General features: G+C 40.2%; 4 protein-coding genes across 4 annotated transcripts; 1 reads left to right on the top strand and 3 right to left on the bottom strand.

Annotated features, from left to right (window-relative positions):
- The first annotated feature begins 379 nt into the window (after nt 1–379).
- Nucleotides 380–1,055, top strand: LOC146473212 (uncharacterized). Its single transcript, XM_085118656.1, has one exon. The coding sequence runs from the start codon at nt 380–382 to the stop codon at nt 620–622; it is 243 nt and encodes an 80-aa protein (XP_084974782.1). The 3' UTR covers nt 623–1,055.
- Nucleotides 1,056–2,552: 1,497 nt separating this feature from the next.
- On the bottom strand, nt 2,553–6,687 carry LOC146473211 (uncharacterized). The gene is made up of 2 exons (XM_085118655.1): nt 6,615–6,687; nt 2,553–4,828 (listed from the first exon to the last, which is right to left on the bottom strand). Exon 2 carries the CDS (start codon nt 4,815–4,817, stop codon nt 3,579–3,581), a length of 1,239 nt encoding a protein of 412 aa, XP_084974781.1. The 5' UTR covers nt 4,818–4,828; nt 6,615–6,687; the 3' UTR covers nt 2,553–3,578.
- Nucleotides 6,688–9,528: 2,841 nt separating this feature from the next.
- LOC146473210 (uncharacterized) lies at nt 9,529–17,431 on the bottom strand. The gene is made up of 2 exons (XM_085118654.1): nt 17,296–17,431; nt 9,529–10,832 (listed from the first exon to the last, which is right to left on the bottom strand). Exon 2 carries the CDS (start codon nt 10,819–10,821, stop codon nt 9,586–9,588), a length of 1,236 nt encoding a protein of 411 aa, XP_084974780.1. The 5' UTR covers nt 10,822–10,832; nt 17,296–17,431; the 3' UTR covers nt 9,529–9,585.
- LOC146473209 (uncharacterized) lies at nt 15,002–17,509 on the bottom strand. The gene is made up of 2 exons (XM_085118653.1): nt 17,296–17,509; nt 15,002–16,294 (listed from the first exon to the last, which is right to left on the bottom strand). Exons 1-2 carry the CDS (start codon nt 17,412–17,414, stop codon nt 15,055–15,057), a joined length of 1,359 nt encoding a protein of 452 aa, XP_084974779.1. The 5' UTR covers nt 17,415–17,509; the 3' UTR covers nt 15,002–15,054.
- Nucleotides 17,510–19,296: the final 1,787 nt, after the last annotated feature.

Below are 19,296 nucleotides of genomic sequence, written 5' to 3'. Positions count from 1 at the left end.
TTGTTAGCATTTCAAATGGATTTTAGAAGAATGTTTTAAAAATACAAAATACTGTAACAACTTATTACTTTTGATCAGAATTGTCGGAAACTAAACTGCTGATTGGCTGACAGAAATAAATGTTTATTTCGCGTTCTCGCTTCTCATTGGTCTATTTTATCGACCACTTGAACTCGGAGGCCCGACGCGAACCTTTTTAACAACTCTGCAGCCATCTTTTCGCTTCACAAGAACGCGAAGACTTTCAAGTTACGAAGGACAGGAGTTATAACTAACGTCTTGAAGCACACCGAGACTTGGTAAGCCTTCATCATCCAAATAAGTTTAAAATCGTCTGTAAATTTAAACCCTTTGTCGTGTCATCTTTATGCAGGACGGAATGGAACATCCAACCAACGTTCCCGAACTCATGCAATTTGTGCAAACGACGCTTCAGAATATGCAAGAGAAGTTTCAAAATGTCGAAGAGACGATCGTTAAAAGGATGACCGAAACCGGCAAGAAACTCGACGAGCTAGAGAAGGGACTCACTGATTTAATGGATCATTCCGGGATGGGAGAGCCGTATGAAGAAGATTTGGAATCCGACAAAGACTTCTCGGATGCCGACAAAGGCAGATAATGACATTCAACGCTGTTAATCCGTTGCTACAGAACATTGTAATGTAAACAAAGCAAAATTTGGAACTTCGAGTAGGTAGTTTGAGAACTTTTTTCCGGATATTTATATCGTAGTTGTTTGAAGTTTATTTCTTTCACTAACGCTTCCCTTCTGTACATCTGTGCACAGCCGAAAACTTTGCAAATTGTCACGTACTGCTGCATTTTTGAACTCGCTGATTGTTTGAGTTTCGGCTCGCTAAATATTTGTTAATTCTGATCCAGTTTTTTTTACATGGTCTTTATATTTTGAGAGAAAGGAAAATTTTAATATATTGTATTCCGTTTTGACGGTTTTAATAGGGTTATAGATTTTTTTTATGCAACGTACACGTCTCCTGATTATAATAATTTTAGGGCTTGGAAAATAAAATATGTCGATATTTTTCCTTGAATGGTGATGTTGCACGAAAGTTTACATCATTTGGAATCGCTTATCAGATGCATTAACCTACTAAGGCCCCGTTTACATGGAGAAAAGTTGTCCCTGGTAGAAGGGTCACTCGCCTACCCGAGCTACCCTGGGTGAGACAACTTTTCCTACATTTCCTTACAAAACTTGGCAAACTTTTACATGTGAAACAAAAAGTTGGCTCGGCTGAAAGGGTGACCTGTCTAGCCGGGCCAACTTCTCATATAAACACTTTGGCTCGCCCAGCCGGGACAACTCCGTCTAGGTGAGACAATCTGAGCATGCGCGAGTGCTGTTGGCTCGTGCAGAGGGGTCAACTTTTTTCTCATATAAATGCTTGCTGAAGTTGACTCGGCTGGGAGGGTGACCCTCTTTTCCGGGACAACTTTTCTCCATATAAACGGGGCTTAAAGCACCTACGTCAGTTTGGGTAAAAAAAATGCTAGTACACATTGCAGGTGAGAACCATTTGCTTTAGTGATCTGTATTCTCCTCTACTTTGAGTGTGCAATGATTTTGTCATTTTGATGGTCAATTCATTTGTGTATTGCCCAGAGAGGAATTGAAAGAAGGTCAAATATCCCAGGTCTATTAAAGATTGTGCAGACTAAAGCTAATATTTCCTTCTCCAAAAATATTCATACACCCCACCCATGAAGGGATTGTTTGGTTTGGACCCCCCCCCCCCCCCCTGGATATTCAAGTTAGTTTCTCATCTCTCTCTAAAAAGGGGTTTTGATACCCTCCCAAGCCCCTCATAATTCCAATGACCTTCCATGAGAGTACTATGATGGAATTACAAAAGACTTCCTCATTTTAAGGGGCATCGCCTCCCTGATCTGATCAGGTTCACCATTTTCCTTGCCATGAATTGGAACAACTCTCAAAGAGCGCGAAGCGTGGTCCATTAAATGAGAAGCGAGCGAGCAACTTTGAGAAAGTCTAGGAAGTTTCTGTCAGGAGCCCATTGTTCCTGTTTCTATAATAAATTTACAACTTGTTTCAATGATTTTGGTCAAATCTTGAGCTGCCCATCATCAACTAAATCCTTGTCTTTTCATGGAAAAAAAGTCAACTTGGAAATGACAAAATAGTATTAGTGAACAAAAAAAAAAACTTGAGCTCTTCATTTTCTCTGACATTTTTCTCTGACATTTTTTGGTTTTGCTTTTGCCTGCCCTACTCCCCCATCCTCCCATCCCATCTCTGCTTCGGCCCGCCATAAACCCTTTTGCTTTTGCCTGCCCTACTCCCCCATCCTCCCATCCCTGCTCCTGTTGTCTTCCTTTAACAATGGCTGTGTTTATATGGTATGTTGAAAACAGATCATGTTTATCACATTTTCAAGGGGAAAAAATAGAAACCATGTACACACAAAACCTCTGCAAATAACCCTTTTTTGTGGAACAATGTAAGACATAGTCTCCCTCGCAGACGCTGTTTTGCCTTGTCACGCAATCTTTCCTCCCCAATGTCCATGTAAGACAAGACTTCATCTGATTTATTATAAGTACACATTTCCAACATACAGAAAATGAAGTGATGTTTATTATGTTATGGGAACAAAACATTTTGATGAGGGAACTGGTCATGACAAGTTTATTCAAACAGGACCCACCTTGTCTGGTGTTAAGGGGGGGGGGGGGGGGGGTATTGAAGACGCCACCTGTTTCATGAACATTTCCGACAAAATTTCATTGGCCTTACAATTTGAGTTGACACAGGAATATTCCGCTAGCAAGAGTCGGCATTGCATGATAAACAAGAAAAGCGAGGTTTGAATCTCATTGTCATATTTTACTGATGGATAGATGGGTGGCTATGCAATAAATGCCATCTTTTGAGGTTAAGGAATGGGGTGCAGGCAGAGACCACCATCTATTTTGTAGTTTGGTGGGTCCTGTTAAGTATAGTAGTTTTGACCACTTCCCTAATTCCTTAATTTTAATGTCACACTTTTACAGTCAATCTTCATGACACAAGACCAGTATCTTTGAAATTGAATGGACTTTTAAAATTTACTGTACATATCAGTGTTAAACATCGCCAGAAGGGTTTCAGAGTTCCCGTAAACAATTCCCTAGTTCATTGACAGTACAAATCAAGCTACAAATTTTTCTTTACATTACAGCATTTTGAATTTTTTGAATGTATGTCCAGTCCTTTTAATAATCTAAATAATGGGAAAAGACACTTTACATAACAAATAATTTTTTTTATACTAAGATGGTATAAATTTTTAAGAAAAAACTGAAACACTATTTTGAGGTTTCTGTTCATAGAAAAGCATTTTTGAGTTTTTGAAGTGACATCATCCTGGTGACAAATGTCCTTTAACACTTATATATATATTCCTAACTGTTAGGAAATGTATTAATATTGCCCATCTTGACCCAATAATAACCAATTATTTCATTACGATGACAATGCAAAAATACCCACTATTGTAGCATCACAATTGCAAACTTATAAATACCTGAAAGGTCTTTCCTGTGAAACTTAAGGGTTACTCATGACCAAAAGATTCTTTCAATGCTATTGCAATTTGCTTCACACAGTGCTCAAGAATGTTGGGCTCGTTGAATGCAAAACTCAATCGCAAGCAATTTTTAAACTTTCCAGGAGTAGCACAAAAGCGTGAACCATAGTTAAACTCAACCAAATATTTTTTCTTACATGTGTCAAACAATTTGTCACAATCAACTTCCGGTGGAAAGGTCACCCAAACAAAATATCCACCTTTAGGCTTCTGATATGAAAACTGACCAGGCATGTGCTTATCAAGGGCATCACATAATGCGTCACACTGGGAACGATAAACTTTCTGAGCCATCAACAAGTGCTCTTTCAATAAGCCCTCTCGTAATGCAACAGAGATAACGCATGACATGTAGTGGTTAAAACAGCCTCCACTTCGGGCATAAGCACTTGTAACCATCACCTGCCTTGCTCTTTCAGGGACTTCCATCCATCCAAGACGCAAGCCAGGCCCAAGAAGTTTGGAAAAAGACCCATTAGAGATCACGTTTCCTTTGTAATCAGCATCCAATTTGTTGTCAAATGCAAAAACCCTTTGTGGGGGTGGTGCACCATCAGTGAATGACAGCAAATTGTACACATCATCGCAAAGCGCCAGCACATTGTGTTCTCGGAGCAACTTTATCAGCTTTTTACATCTCTCTGCTGGAAGATAAGATCCAGTTGGATTGTTGAAAGTAGGAACACAATACAGCATTGCAGAGTAAGGCTTCTTATTCGTTCCTGGCTTCAGTTCACTGGAATGTTTCATCATCAGCTTTTCAAGCTCATCGACCATCATTCCATCATTATCCGATGGTACTCCGACCACCTTCATTCCAAGGTCATCTCTCAAGGCCTTGAGACCGATAAAGTATGACGGCTCCTCTACGAAAACTACATCCCCGGGTTGAAAAAGGCTGTGAGCTAAGAAATCAAGCCCTTGCGAGGCACCGGCATTTACCCACAGGTCTTCATAATTGACAGGGTCAGCATAATGCTCAGTCAGGAACTTAGCCATCTCTGTGCGGAATGCAGCTGAGCCTTGATTTGCTCCATACTGGAATGCATTTGGACAATGCTCTGATTTGTGAAGTGAAAGGGTAGCTTTCTGAACAAGCTCAGCACACTTCTGACGTAGATTAGTACTTGGGGCTCCCACACTCAAGCTATGAATTTTCTGCGGTCCATTTTCCAGATGATCAAACTGAGTTGTATAAATGTTCATTTTTCCAAATCCTGTCATCAAAAACAAATCAATAAAATAGCTATTATTATTACAAACTGGATCATTGCATAATTCAATTCCAGGGATTTAATTAAAACACTATAATTACTCTTCATTAGGTTAAAAAACTACATCATCATTAAACACAATCAGATACCGATAAAAAATAACTGGCTTAGATCAGGCCAAGGTGTATCAGCCATTTTATCAAGCCCGAGAAATAGCGACCATTAAATTGTCTTCTGGTTGTTCTTGCAAAGAAAAATCAGCAAGATCTAGCAATATTTCTTGGTTGTATTTAATAAAACAATTATTCCACTTACACTTGTTGGCTATCTACCATCTCATATCCAATGCGCTAAATTGTTTTAAATTATTTGGCACATATATGACGCTGCTAGCAATATCCTTCTTTTTCTTCTTCATTTTTTCCCTTATTTTTGTGTCTGTTACCTCCTCAGATTTCTTGGTTTTGCTCAGTACAAAACAACTTGATGGACTTGCAGTATGATGTCAAGCAGTAACGTAACAAAAAGTCAGCAAAACAAAGTCACGCCATCTTTTTGTGACTAGTCCCTAAGCATGTAGTGGTTCCTAAGACATATTTATTGCACTTAGACAACCGGATGCAACCATTATGGTATTCATTGACATCTTTGACATACCACACATGTGGAACTGACTTAAAGGGACAGTATCACGCTATTTTTAGTAACACATTGAAAATCGGAAAGACGCTATTCAGGTGATAGCAGCCAAGATATAATGGCAAAATTCCATTAAAAGGCTATCAGAATGCAAAGAAACTATCCATGGAAATTTTCGCCAGCAGATGACCAAGATAGAGAGGGGTTCAAATTTGAAAACGACGTTTTCAAATTTTGCTGTTGTAACGCACTAAAAATCGCCGGTTGTACTATATTTTAATTCAACCTTTAGTCTTATAAATTATCACTAGTCATGTTTCTTTAAATTAGCGATTGAGAAATTAAGTAACATAGTGTTCAAAGTTTAAAGTTAGTGAATTTTGGCCGAAAATCATGATATCTCCCATCAATCTCCCATGAAACTGCCCCTTTAAGCAAATAATTCTACTGAATACCTGGTAAAGCAACCCATGTCATGGCTTTTCTATCCACCATAAATGCTAAATTTTAAATAGAAAATCCCTCTGAAAATGTGTATATTGTCAATGCATGGGTACCCTGCAAGCAGTGGTTTCTCCACCGGACGCTAGGCTACAAAAGGGAGACAAAATATGTGGCGTCCAGTGGAGAAACCCCTGCTGCAGGGTAATACATGTGCAACTGAGAAAAGCAAATGATGCTACTGAATGCCAGGTAAAATAGCCCATGCATTGGAGTTCATATTCAACATACTGCCAAATTCCGAAAATAAGCCCCTTCGAAATTTACTGTTCACCCTCCACCCCCATCAATCAGGCAATTGTGGGAGGGGTACGACGGGCGCTTTCAAAACCGAAACGGAGTTCTTGTTGGTTCATGCAACAGAAACTGCAAAGGAAACTTGGGTTTGTAAAGCTCCAGTCATGTGGGCCACTTAGGTTAATAGTATAACTTTACCTTAAAGTTTATATGACATAATTTGATTTATCTTTGCTGTACGAAATCTTCATGACTGCGAGCGCGAGCTGTAGGACCTAGTTTGATCTGGTTTGCAGCAGTGCTGCTAGAGTCCGGCTTTAGTTACGCTTCAACAATAACTGACCGAGAAGCTTATATACATACTACCAGGTTTGTCGAAATACGCGCCTTGGTGATAAAGAAAAAAGCTTACCTTTTGTCCAAGGTGTCGCGGTATGTACTTTGGATCGATACTGGTGCGATCGATAGAGGCAAGTCCACGTTGGTTTTGCACAAGAGATCTGGGAACGAATAGAGTGCGCGAGCACGGAGGATGGGGGTTGGGTGGGGGTAGTGTCTCTCCATATCCACCTCGGAGATCTGGGCGAAGATTTCACGATCGATATCGGGACAAGGCAAAGAGAGTCGTGTCAATACCACTGAAACGCCCGATTCTTCAGGTACTGGGACACAAAAAGGCTGCTGATGGGGAGGCTGAATTCATGGACATCATATTTCAAATAGCATTGCATTTTTTTTATCGCTGCAAGTTTTGAAACAGGTGCAGGGTACAAAAGCCGACATGCTCTTGTGAAGACGCCGCGTGATTTATTTTCTTTCTGTACCAAAGCTACTCCTATCAGCGTCATGTGAGCCAGCATAGGGCTCTTGTCCGGACACAAAGTTTAAGTTAAACGTTTTTGAGTGTGAATTGCCTCATACTGAAAATTCTCTAATGAAATTTTCTGGATCGCTTTTAAAACATTTAATTAACTAAATTCCATCCTCAAAAGCTTGAGTCAGCAAAGTCTTCTATTTACTCGTAGAACTTCTAGACCCGACTTTACAGCAAACAAAATCTTTGCTTTTTATTCCTTCAATCCTCCAGCTCTGTTTTACAAATTTTGTTTAATGTTTGTAGCTACACGAAATAATATTTTGTAGCTGTACATAAATATATAGATTCCTCATGCGTCCGAGCTCACAAGTAAAGCATTGCGATTTTACCAACATGAAGTACTACTCACGGTAGTTCCATGGTTCCATGGTTCACGTTCGGCTAGCTAGATGAATACTGAGCAACTGATTCCATTGAATAACCCGAAAGAAAAAGAAAAGGTTACTTTAGATAGATGGTCGGCATAATTTGAAAGTTGACAATGATATCACCTACGCACCAGTTGCGGCGATACCGGGTCATCAAGGGTGGTCTGGGGACATATTCCCTTTTTTGAGATAATACCTTGTATGTATGCATGCAAACTTGCGAAATCCCGCGTAACACTTGCATTTTCGGACACCGACAACGCTATTTTACGCACTTTGACATCTGTCAGTCCATCTGACTTGTGCCATTAATTCATCTGGGTTGGTGGTCCAAATCTCCAGCTTCTTTCATATTCATTTACAATACTGATTGATTTCATAAGGGGAGCAGGCACGGCGCTGTGATGAGACTACTCGCCTCCCTGACTAATATGAAACAAAGACAGCGGGGAATATTCATACTCAAAGTGAGTCAGCCATGTGGCCATGGCTTGGGTTTGATTTAGGGCTGTCCCTAAGTTGCTCCAATTTTCTCAAAAAGTTGCTCCAATTTGCCAAAAAAGTTGCTCAAAAGTTGCTCCAAAATTCTAAAAGTTGCTCAAAAGTTGCCCCAAAATCCAAAAGTTTCTCAAAAGTTGCTTTCTATTTTTGGGTGTAAGAGATTGATTTACAACTCAAATAACGATTTAATTAATAAATTTCGCTTTACATAGATATCAATACATAATTATATTACACTGACTCATCAATATTGTAAGACTGAGTCTCTCTCAACTTCTCAAAAAGTTGCTCCAATTTGCCAAAAAAGTTGCTCAAAAGTTGCTCCAAAATTCTAAAAGTTGCTCAAAAGTTGCCCCAAAATCCAAAAGTTTCTCAAAAGTTGCTTTCTATTTTTGGGTGTAAGAGATTGATTTACAACTCAAATAACGATTTAATTAATAAATTTCGCTTTACATAGATATCAATACATAATTATATTACACTGACTCATCAATATTGTAAGACTGAGTCTCTCTCAACCGCTGACCACTTTCGTCTGCTACCACAGGCAGCCCAGGGGACCGGTATTTTCACTGTGTTTTACGCAGAAATGGCCGAATCATACATAAAAGTTTAAATTAGAACTTTAATGGGTGGTTTTTAGACAAATTTTAGTTACAAATTGCCTTAAAAGGGCGAGAAAGTTATTCAAAAAGGAAAAAAATGCTCGAAATCCGAAAAGTTGCTCGAAGGACTAAAAGTTGCTCCAAATCCGAAAAGTTGCTCAAAAGTTGCCGAGCAACTTCGGGACAGCCCTAGTTTGATTCCCGGAACCGGGGTGATATGTCAGGGTTGAGTTTGTTGTTGGTTCTCGTCCGTGATTCCCGGGACCGGGGTGATATGTCAGGGTTGAGTTTGTTGTTGGTTCTCGTCCGTGCTCCGAGATGCTTTTCCCGGTTTCTCCAGTTTTCCCCTCTCCTCAAAGTCCAACATTTCCAAATTCCAATTCTATCTGGATTACTATCAAGCACTTTGCCTATCTAATCCGCGTTTTTTTCTGTCCTGTGAGGCGGGCGGGAGAGGAAGGGGGGCGGGGAGGGGGGGGGTGGGGTTGGTGAATCCTTTGCAAGTATAATGGCTATGACAATGAGGCTTGGAGGAAGAAAGTTCGTCCAAACATGTTTCCTTTGAGGTTCACAACGGGAAGTGATGACGTCAAATGATGTGATAGTTACGTCATGGTTGGCAAATGGCGGCCATCTTGAATTTCCCCAAAACTTCAGGAAAACGTCAAAATTTAACGAGAAGTAAAGATGACCAATAAGGGAACACAAATATGAGCTAAATCCATAAAATTTACAGTAAAAATGAGTTTTCTTCAGTTTAAGAAGGGATTTTTCATTTTCTGAGAAAAAAAAAAGACCTTTCAAGAATTGGTTGCCATGGTAACAAACAAGTCAATTTATACTAACCGACCAATTTACACTACCCGCTGGAAATACTGATTTTTTTTTTCTGAGACGGAAAATACTTACCAGATCTGCTCATTTGATCTCTTAAAAAATTCCAATTAATCTTTTCGTTTTTAAAATGACTGAGGCCGTTTAGCTAGCATAATCAGATGCAGGAACGTTCTATGCTGAAAGCCGTAGAGATAATTAAGAATCAAAAGATTCTTTCAATGCTAGTCCAATTTGTTCCACACAGTGCTCAAGAATGTTGGGCTCGTTGAATGCAAAACTCAATCGCATACAACTTTTAAACTTTCCAGGAGTAGCACAAAAGAGTGAACCATAGTTAAACTCAACCAAATATTTTTTCTTACATGTGTCAAACAATTTGTCACAATCAACTTCCGGTGGAAAGGTCACCCAAACAAAATATCCACCTTTAGGCTTCTGATATGAAAACTGACCAGGCATGTGCTTATCAAGGGCATCACATAATGCGTCACACTGGGAACGATAAACTTTCTGAGCCATCAACAAGTGCTCTCTCAATAAGCCCTCTCGTAATGCAACAGAGATAACGCATGACATGTAGTGGTTAAAACAGCCTCCACTTCGGGCATAAGCACTTGTAACCATCACCTGCCTTGCTCTTTCAGGGACTTCCATCCATCCAAGACGCAAGCCAGGCCCAAGAAGTTTGGAAAAAGACCCATTAGAGATCACGTTTCCTTTGTAGTCAGCATCCAATTTGTTGTCAAATGCAAAAACCCTTTGTGGGGGTGGTGCACCATCAGTGAATGACAGCAAATTGTACACATCATCGCAAAGCGCCAGCACATTGTGTTCCCGGAGCAACTTTATCAGCTTTTTACATCTCTCTGCTGGAAGATAAGATCCAGTTGGATTGTTGAAAGTAGGAACACAATACAGCATTGCAGAGTAAGGCTTCTTATTCGTTCCTGGCTTCAGTTCACTGGAATGTTTCATCATCAGCTTTTCAAGCTCATCGACCATCATTCCATCATTATCCGATGGTACTCCGACCACCTTCATTCCAAGGTCATCTCTCAAGGCCTTGAGACCGATAAAGTATGACGGCTCCTCTACGAAAACTACATCCCCGGGTTGAAAAAGGCTGTGAGCTAAGAAATCAAGCCCTTGCGAGGCACCGGCATTTACCCACAGGTCTTCATAATTGACAGGGTCAGCATAATGCTCAGTCAGGAACTTAGCCATCTCTGTGCGGAATGCAGCTGAGCCTTGATTTGCTCCATACTGGAATGCATTTGGACAATGCTCTGATTTGTGAAGTGAAAGGGTAGCTTTCTGAACAAGCTCAGCACACTTCTGACGTAGATTAGTACTTGGGGCTCCCACACTCAAGCCATGAATTTTCTGCGGTCCATTTTCCAGATGATCAAACTGAGTTGTATAAATGTTCATTTTTCCAAATCCTGTCATCAAAAACAAATCAATAAAATAGCTATTATTATTACAAACTGGATCATTGCATAATTCAATTCCAGGGATTTAATTAAAACACTATAATTACTCTTCATTAGGTTAAAAAACTACATCATCATTAAACACAATCAGATACCGATAAAAAATAACTGGCTTAGATCAGGCCAAGGTGTATCAGCCATTTTATCAAGCCCGAGAAATAGCGACCATTAAATTGTCTTCTGGTTGTTCTTGCAAAGAAAAATCAGCAAGATCTAGCAATATTTCTTGGTTGTATTTAATAAAACAATTATTCCACTTACACTTGTTGGCTATCTACCATCTCATATCCAACGCGCTAAATTGTTTTAAATTATTTGGCACATATATGACGCTGCTAGCAATATCCTTCTTTTTCTTCTTCATTTTTTCCCTTATTTTTGTGTCTGTTACCTCCTCAGATTTCTTGGTTTCGCTCAGTACAAAACAACTTGATGGACTTGCAGTATGATGTCAAGCAGTAACGTAACAAAAAGTCAGCAAAACAAAGTCACGCCATCTTTTTGTGACTAGTCCCTAAGCATGTAGTGGTTCCTAAGACATATTTATTGCACTTAGACAACCGGATGCAACCATTATGGTATTCATTGACATCTTTGACATACCACACATGTGGAACTGACTTAAAGGGACAGTATCACGCTATTTTTAGTAACACATTGAAAATTGGAAAGACGCTATTCAGGTGATAGCAGCCAAGATATAATGGCAAAATTCCATTAAAAGGCTATCAGAATGCAAAGAAACTATCCATGGAAATTTTCGCCAGCAGATGACCAAGATAGAGAGGGGTTCAAATTTGAAAACGACGTTTTCAAATTTTGCTGTTGCAACGCACTAAAAATCGCCGGTTGTACTATATTTTAATTCAACCTTTAGTCTTATAAATTATCACTAGTCATGTTTCTTTAAATTAGCGATTGAGAAATTAAGTAACATAGTGTTCAAAGTTTAAAGTTAGTGAATTTTGGCCGAAAATCATGATATCTCCCATCGATCTCCCATGATACTGCCCCTTTAAGCAAATAATTCTACTGAATACCTGGTAAAGCAACCCATGTCATGGCTTTTCTATCCACCATAAATGCTAAATTTTAAATAGAAAATCCCTCTGAAAATGTGTATATTGTCAATGCATGGGTACCCTGCAAGCAGTGGTTTCTCCACCGGACGCTAGGCTACAAAAGGGAGACAAAATATGTGGCGTCCAGTGGAGAAACCCCTGCTGCAGGGTAATACATGTGCAACTGAGAAAAGCAAATGATGCTACTGAATGCCAGGTAAAATAGCCCATGCATTGGAGTTCATATTCAACATACTGCCAAATTCCGAAAATAAGCCCCTTCGAAATTTACTGTTCACCCTCCACCCCCATCAATCAGGCAATTGTGGGAGGGGTACGACGGGCGCTTTCAAAACCGAAACGGAGTTCTTGTTGGTTCATGCAACAGAAACTGCAAAGGAAACTTGGGTTTGTAAAGCTCCAGTCATGTGGGCCACTTAGGTTAATAGTATAACTTTACCTTAAAGTTTATATGACATAGTTTGATTTATCTTTGCTGTACGAAATCTTCATGACTGCGAGCGCGAGCTGTAGGACCTAGTTTGATCTGGTTTGCAGCAGTGCTGCTAGAGTCCGGCTTTAGTTATGCTTCAACAATAACTGACCGAGAAGCTTATATACATACTACCAGGTTTGTCGAAATACGCGCCTTGGTGATAAAGAAAAAAGCTTACCTTCTGTCCAAGGTGTCGCGGTATGTACTTTGGATCGATACTGGTGCGATCGATAGAGGCAAGTCCACGTTGGTTTTGCACAAGAGATCTGGGAACGAATAGAGTGCGCGAGCACGGAGGGTGGGGGTTGGGTGGGGGTAGTGTCTCTCCATATCCACCTCGGAGATCTGGGCGAAGATTTCACGATCGATATCGGGACAAGGCAAAGAGAGTCGTGTCAATACCACTGAAACGCCCGATTCTTTAGTTACTGGGACACAAAAAGGCTGCTGATGGGGAGGCTGAATTCATGGACATCATATTTCAAATAGCATTGCATTTTTTTTATCGCTGCAAGTTTTGAAACAGGTGCAGGGTACAAAAGCCGACATGCTCTTGTGAAGACGCCGCGTGATTTATTTTCTTTCTGTACCAAAGCTACTCCTATCAGCGTCATGTGAGCCAGCATAGGGCTCTTGTCCGGACACAAAGTTTAAGTTAAACGTTTTTGAGTGTGAATTGCCTCATACTGAAAATTCTCTAATGAAATTTTCTGGATCGCTTTTAAAACATTTAATTAACTAAATTCCATCCTCAAAAGCTTGAGTCAGCAAAGTCTTCTATTTTCTCGTAGAACTTCTAGACCCGACTTTATAGCAAACAAAATCTTTGCTTTTTATTCCTTCAATCCTCCAGCTCTTTTTTACAAATTTTGTTTAATGTTTGTAGCTACACGAAATAATATTTTGTAGCTGTACATAAATATATAGATTCCTCATGCGTCCGAGCTCACAAGTAAAGCATTGCGATTTTACCAACATGAAGTAGTTCCATGGTTCACGTTCGGCTAGCTAGATGAATACTAAACAACTGAGTCCATTGAATAACCCGAAAGAAAAACAAAAGGTTACTTTAGATAGATGGTCGGCATAATTTGAAAGTTGACAATGATATCACCTACGCACCAGTTGCGGCGATACCGGGTCATCAGGGGTGGTCTGGGGACATATTCCCTTTTTTGAGATAATACCTTGTATGTATGCATGCAAACTTGCGAAATCCCGCGTAACACTTGCATTTTCAGACACCGACAACGCTATTTTACGCACTTTGACATCTGTCAGTCCATCTGACTTGTGCCATTAATTCATCTGGGTTAGTGGCCCAAATCTCCAGCTTCTTTCATTTTCATTTACAATACTGATTGATTTCATAAGGGGAGCAGGCACGGCGCAGTGATGAGACTACTCGCCTCCCTGACTAATATGAAACAAAGGCAGCGGGGAATATTCATACTAAGTGAGTCAGCCATGTGGCCATGGCTTGGGTTTGATTCCCGGAACCGGGGTGATATGTCAGGGTTGAGTTTGTTGTTGGTTCTCGTCCGTGATTCCCGGAACCGGGGTGATATGTCAGGGTTGAGTTTGTTGTTGGTTCTCGTCCGTGATTCCCGGGACCGGGGTGATATGTCAGGGTTGAGTTTGTTGTTGGTTCTCGTCCGTGATTCCCGGAACCGGGGTGATATGTCAGGGTTGAGTTTGTTGTTGGTTCTCGTCCGTGATTCCCGGGACCGGGGTGATATGTCAGGGTTGAGTTTGTTGTTGGTTCTCGTCCGTGATTCCCGGGACCGGGGTGATATGTCAGGGTTGAGTTTGTTGTTGGTTCTCGTCCGTGATTCCCGGGACCGGGGTGATATGTCAGGGTTGAGTTTGTTGTTGGTTCTCGTCCGTGATCCGAGATGCTTTTCCCGGTTTCTCCAGTTTTCCCCTCTCCTCAAAGTCCAACATTTCCAAATTCCAATTCTATCTGGATTATTATCAAGCACTTTGCCTATGTAACCCGCGTTTTTTTTTTCTGTCTTGTGCGTTTTGAGGCGGGCGGCAGAGGAGGGGGGGGGGGGGGGGTGGGTGGGTGGGGTGAATCCTTCGCAAGTATAAAGGCTATGATAATGAGGCTTGGAGGAAGCAAGGTCGTCCAAACATGTTTCCTTTGAGGTTCACAACGGGAAGTGATGACATCAAATGATGTGATAGTTACGTCATGGCTGGCAAATGGCGGCCATCTTGGATTTGCCCAAAACTTCAGGAAAATGTCAAAATTTAATGAGAAGTAAAGATAACCAATAAGGGAACACAAATATGAGCTAAGACCATAAAATTTACAGTAAAAATGAGTTTTCTTCAGTTTAAGAAGGGATTTTTCATTTTCTGAAAAAATAGGCCTTTCAAGAATTGGTTGCCATGGTAACATACAAGTCAATTTACACTAACCGACCAATTTACACTACCCGTTGGAAATACTGATTTTTTTTTTCTGAGACGGAAAATACTAACCAGATTTTCTCATTTGATCTCAAAAAAAATTCCAATTAATCTTTTCGTTATAAAAAATGATTGAGGCCGTTTAGCTAGCATAATCGGATGCAGGAACGTTCTATGCTGAAAGCGGTAGAGATAATTAAGAATCAAAAGATTCTTTCAATGCTAGTGCAATTTGTTTCACGCAGTGCTCAAGAATGTTGGGCTCGTTGAATGCAAAACTTAATCGCATACAACTTTTAAACTTTCCAGGAGTAGCACTAAAGAGTGAACCATAGTTTAACTCAACCAAAAATTTTTTCTTGCACGTGGCAAACAATTTGTCACAATCAACTTCCGGTGGAAAGGTCACCCAAACAAAATATCCACCTTTAGGCTTCTGATATGAAAACTGACCAGGCATGTACTTATCAAGGGCTTCACATAATGCATCACACTGGGAACGATAAACCTTCCGAGCCAATAACAAGTGCTCTTTCACTAAGCCCTCTTGTAATGCAACCGAGATAACGCATGACATGTAGTGGTTAAAACAGCCTCCACTTCGGGCATAAGCACTTGTAACCATCACCTGCCTTGCTCTTTCAGGGACTTCCATCCATCCAAGACGCAAGCCAGGCCCAAGAAATTTAGAAAAGGACCCATTTGAGATCACATTTCCTTTGTAATCAGCATCCAATTTGTTGTCAAATGCAAAAACCCTTTGTGGGGGTGGTGCACCATCAGTGTATGACAGCAAATTGTACACATCATCGCAAAGCGCCAGCACATTGTGTTCTCGTAGCAATTTTATCAGCTTTTTACATCTCTCTGCTGGAAGGTAAGATCCAGTTGGATTGTTGAAAGTAGGAACACAATACAGCATTGCAGAGTAAGGCTTCTTATCCGTTGCTGGCCTCAGGTCACTGGAATGTTTCGTCATGAGCTTTTCAAGCTCGTCAACCAACATTCCATCATTATCGGTCGGTACTCCAACCAACTTCATTCCAAGGTCATCCCTCAAGGCGTTAAGACCAGTATGGTATGTGGGCTCCTCTACAAACACTACATCCCCAGGATGGAAAAGAGTGTGACCTATAAAATTAAGCCCCTGCGTGGCAGCGGCATTTACCCACAGGTCTTCATAATTGACAGTATCACCATAATGCTCAGTCAGGAACTTAGCCATCTCTGTGCGGAATGCAGCTGAGCCTTGATCTGCTCCATACTGGAATGCATTTGGACAATGCTCTGATTTGTGAAGTGAAAGGGTAGCTTTCTGAACAAGCTCAGCACACTTCTGACGTAGATTAGTACTTGGGGCTCCCACACTCAAGCTATACATTTTCTGCGGTCCATTTTCCAGAGTTGTATCATAAATGTTCATACTTCCAATGCCCCTGACATGAAAAGTAAATAAACTTGTTGATTTGTTACTTTTTATTCCAATCCTTTTTAGCTCACCAATCACAAAAGTGAGTTGTTTCCCATTGGCATTGGGTGATTGTGAAATGGGCCAAGAAAACAACAGAGAATTAGATTAACACATGTAAAGGACTCGGTTCACAGGGAAACCTTCCCTCTCTATTAAAGGGAAATTAAACATAACCTTTTTTGTGATAAGACAAAAGCAGTATTTCAATTTCAAGGTTCGTTGAAAGTTATTGGCTTCAAAACGAGTAAAACTGAATTGAACTTTGAAGCGGCGATCTTCGACAGGTCATTTTCACAGGTCACATTCCACAGGTCACAAGTGCAGATCACTGTTGGCTGGTATATACCAAGAGCCCTAGGTCTGAGTTAGCTTTTTAAGATGGAGTTTAGGGCCAGGAGACCCTGTTTAGCTTGTTTGTATACAACTATCGCAGTGACCTGTCACCTGTGAAAGAAACCTGCCGGTCGATCTTCTTCTTTTTGAAAGGTTTTCTCCAATTAATGTCGTTTCTGTCACATCACCATACACTAACTTTTACTTTCGTCGTGTAACATGTCCTGAAAATTCTACATCCGCAAAGAAATTGCGGTTTTTCCTTCTCCGGCGATCATAGGAGTCAATAATATATTCAATATACTTTCTGAAGCTGTTAATGTAATTATGAAATTTGTAACAATCCAAGCAAACAATTTCAAACATTAGCAATAAAATTACAGTCAATAAGAAAATATTTTAAATTGCCTGTCTATAATTGTCGTATGAAACAACGAGCTCTCAAACGTAAATTTTATCGAAGTTTTTTAGATGCACAAGAACTTTCTTAATTTGTACCTCAAAATTTCGCTCACACACGTATTTACGAACATGCATCATAGCCTATCATTAATATTTGAATTTACATTTTCATTAACCGCCCCAGCTAACAAAGAGAAGTTATACAGTTCGGTAGCCTTTTCGGAAGCATACCTGTGTTTCAAGGTAGAATTATTGATGCGAAACAACTTGGTAGGAAAGCTCCGTAGTGTTGCTCTATTCCAGCTTCCAAGACAACAGATCTGGGAACGAATAAGGGAGAAGGCATTCATTTGGATGGACAGAAAAGAACTTGAGCGCTCTGACGGCTCTTCTGACTAAGGTGAAGTTGATGAAGAACCGGCCAAACCTTAGAATACCTCGCCAGTTGTTTGCACTGAATAAACGAATGCTATACAGAACCGTGTTATAATTGAATTCCCCTGGGCGTGACGAGACTGGCATGGTCTATAGCTCCGCAAAAGCTTTCTCTATGCAATAATTTTAAACTCGAATTCATTTGATTGGTGGATAAATCAGGCTCGACAAAACCACGCCAAAATCCTTAAGAGTCCGCTTGTGGGTATGGGAACTGAAGGCCGTCAAATTGATCTGCTGAAACATTTGCATTTATCAACAGATTGGGTAAGGTAACAGACCACCGTAAAGAGATTCGAGCCGGCTGACGCTTTGAGCGCTCGAGGCTAACATTCATAATTGTCAAATCCTTTTGTAATAGGTCGGCAGCCCTCCTGTGTGAAATCTGTGTTCTACATTTGAAGTAAAAGTGAAAATTTTACGCGCTAAATATCTTTTTATCTGTAGTCCTGTGTAGTAATCCGAAGCCTGATCGTGTTACAAATAAGATTACTGTATTAATAAATCAACTCCTGTTATAACAGACACGCGCTCGGGACTGCGATGTGGTGTCCATAATAGCAAAAATCTGTAATAGCGAGTGCAAGAAAAAAGGTTAAAGAAATTATCAGAGTCTGGGAATTACAGACTTTTACACCACTGATGTTTGGCTATAAAAAGCATTACAGTCTATAAGTCTTAAAGTACTAAACCTGGATAGCTTGAACTAATTCAGTTAGGTGTATACGGAGGAACAAGTCTTATTGTCTGCGTAGGTGGCCAGGAGCCTGCAAGGATGTAACTGCAGGAAGGGCAGCCGGGGGGATCCATCACCACGTTGCTAGGCAGTAGGTTCCATGTCCTTATGGTTCTTGGGGAAAAAGGCGTGCCATAGGCGTTAACGTTGGACGCGGAGAGTTGATAATATTTGAGTGTCTGGTGCTACCTGGGTTGAAAAGTACAGTTGGGGGGAGGGGTGGGGGAACCGATATTAACTAAATTGATTGACAATTTAACTAACGTACAAAATTTAAATACAGTACTACCTTTCCCTATGGCACTGTATGGTTTCTGAAAATATAATAATAATAATTAATTATTTACCAATTTATATAGCGCGTATTTACATGTGCTGATCAATAGCGCTTTACAATCATATAAGAAAACGAAAATACATTACCGTGAGAATAAAATAAACTAAGTTACAAACTATAAAAATACTTCTTAAAAACATAGGTTTTAAGTCGAGATTTAAAACTATTAAGTGATGTTCCTTGACGAAGCTCCAAAGGTAGCTCATTCCAGAGTTTCGGAGCTGCTGCTGAGAATGATCTTGCTCCCAATGTTGTAAGCATCTTTCCCTTGGGATGGTCCAATAAGAGCTTACCAGTAGACCTAAGATTATATAATGAATTTGATTTTATACTAATAAGATCGCTAAGATAAGTTGGCGCTAGGCCATGAATACATTTCAAAGTCAAAAGTAAAATCTTATAGTCAATACGCAAAGAAACTGGCAGCCAGTGCAGCTCATAAAGCGCCGGTGTAAGGTGAGAAAACTTTCCAATGCCAAGAATAAGTCTTGCTGCTGCATTTTGTACACGCTGTAATTTAGCGATCTGCACATTTGGTAAGCCAAACAATAAACCATTACGATAGTCAAGACGGCTGGTTATAAAAGCATGAACTAAAGCAATTAAAGAATCTCTCGACAGGTATTTCGTAATACGTCTCAAGTTACGTAAATGATAAAATGTCGCATTACAAGCCTTGCTTATACCCATACAACCTCCACAGAAGGTCATTTGGAAATTCCTA

The sequence above is a fragment of the Pavona decussata genome, unplaced genomic scaffold, assembly GCF_977016875.1.
Source record: "Pavona decussata unplaced genomic scaffold, jaPavDecu1.1 SCAFFOLD_94, whole genome shotgun sequence".
Classification (NCBI taxonomy): domain Eukaryota; kingdom Metazoa; phylum Cnidaria; class Anthozoa; order Scleractinia; family Agariciidae; genus Pavona; species Pavona decussata.
Note: the sequence above shows the minus strand (reverse complement) of the source record. Positions and strands in the feature narration are given on the sequence as shown.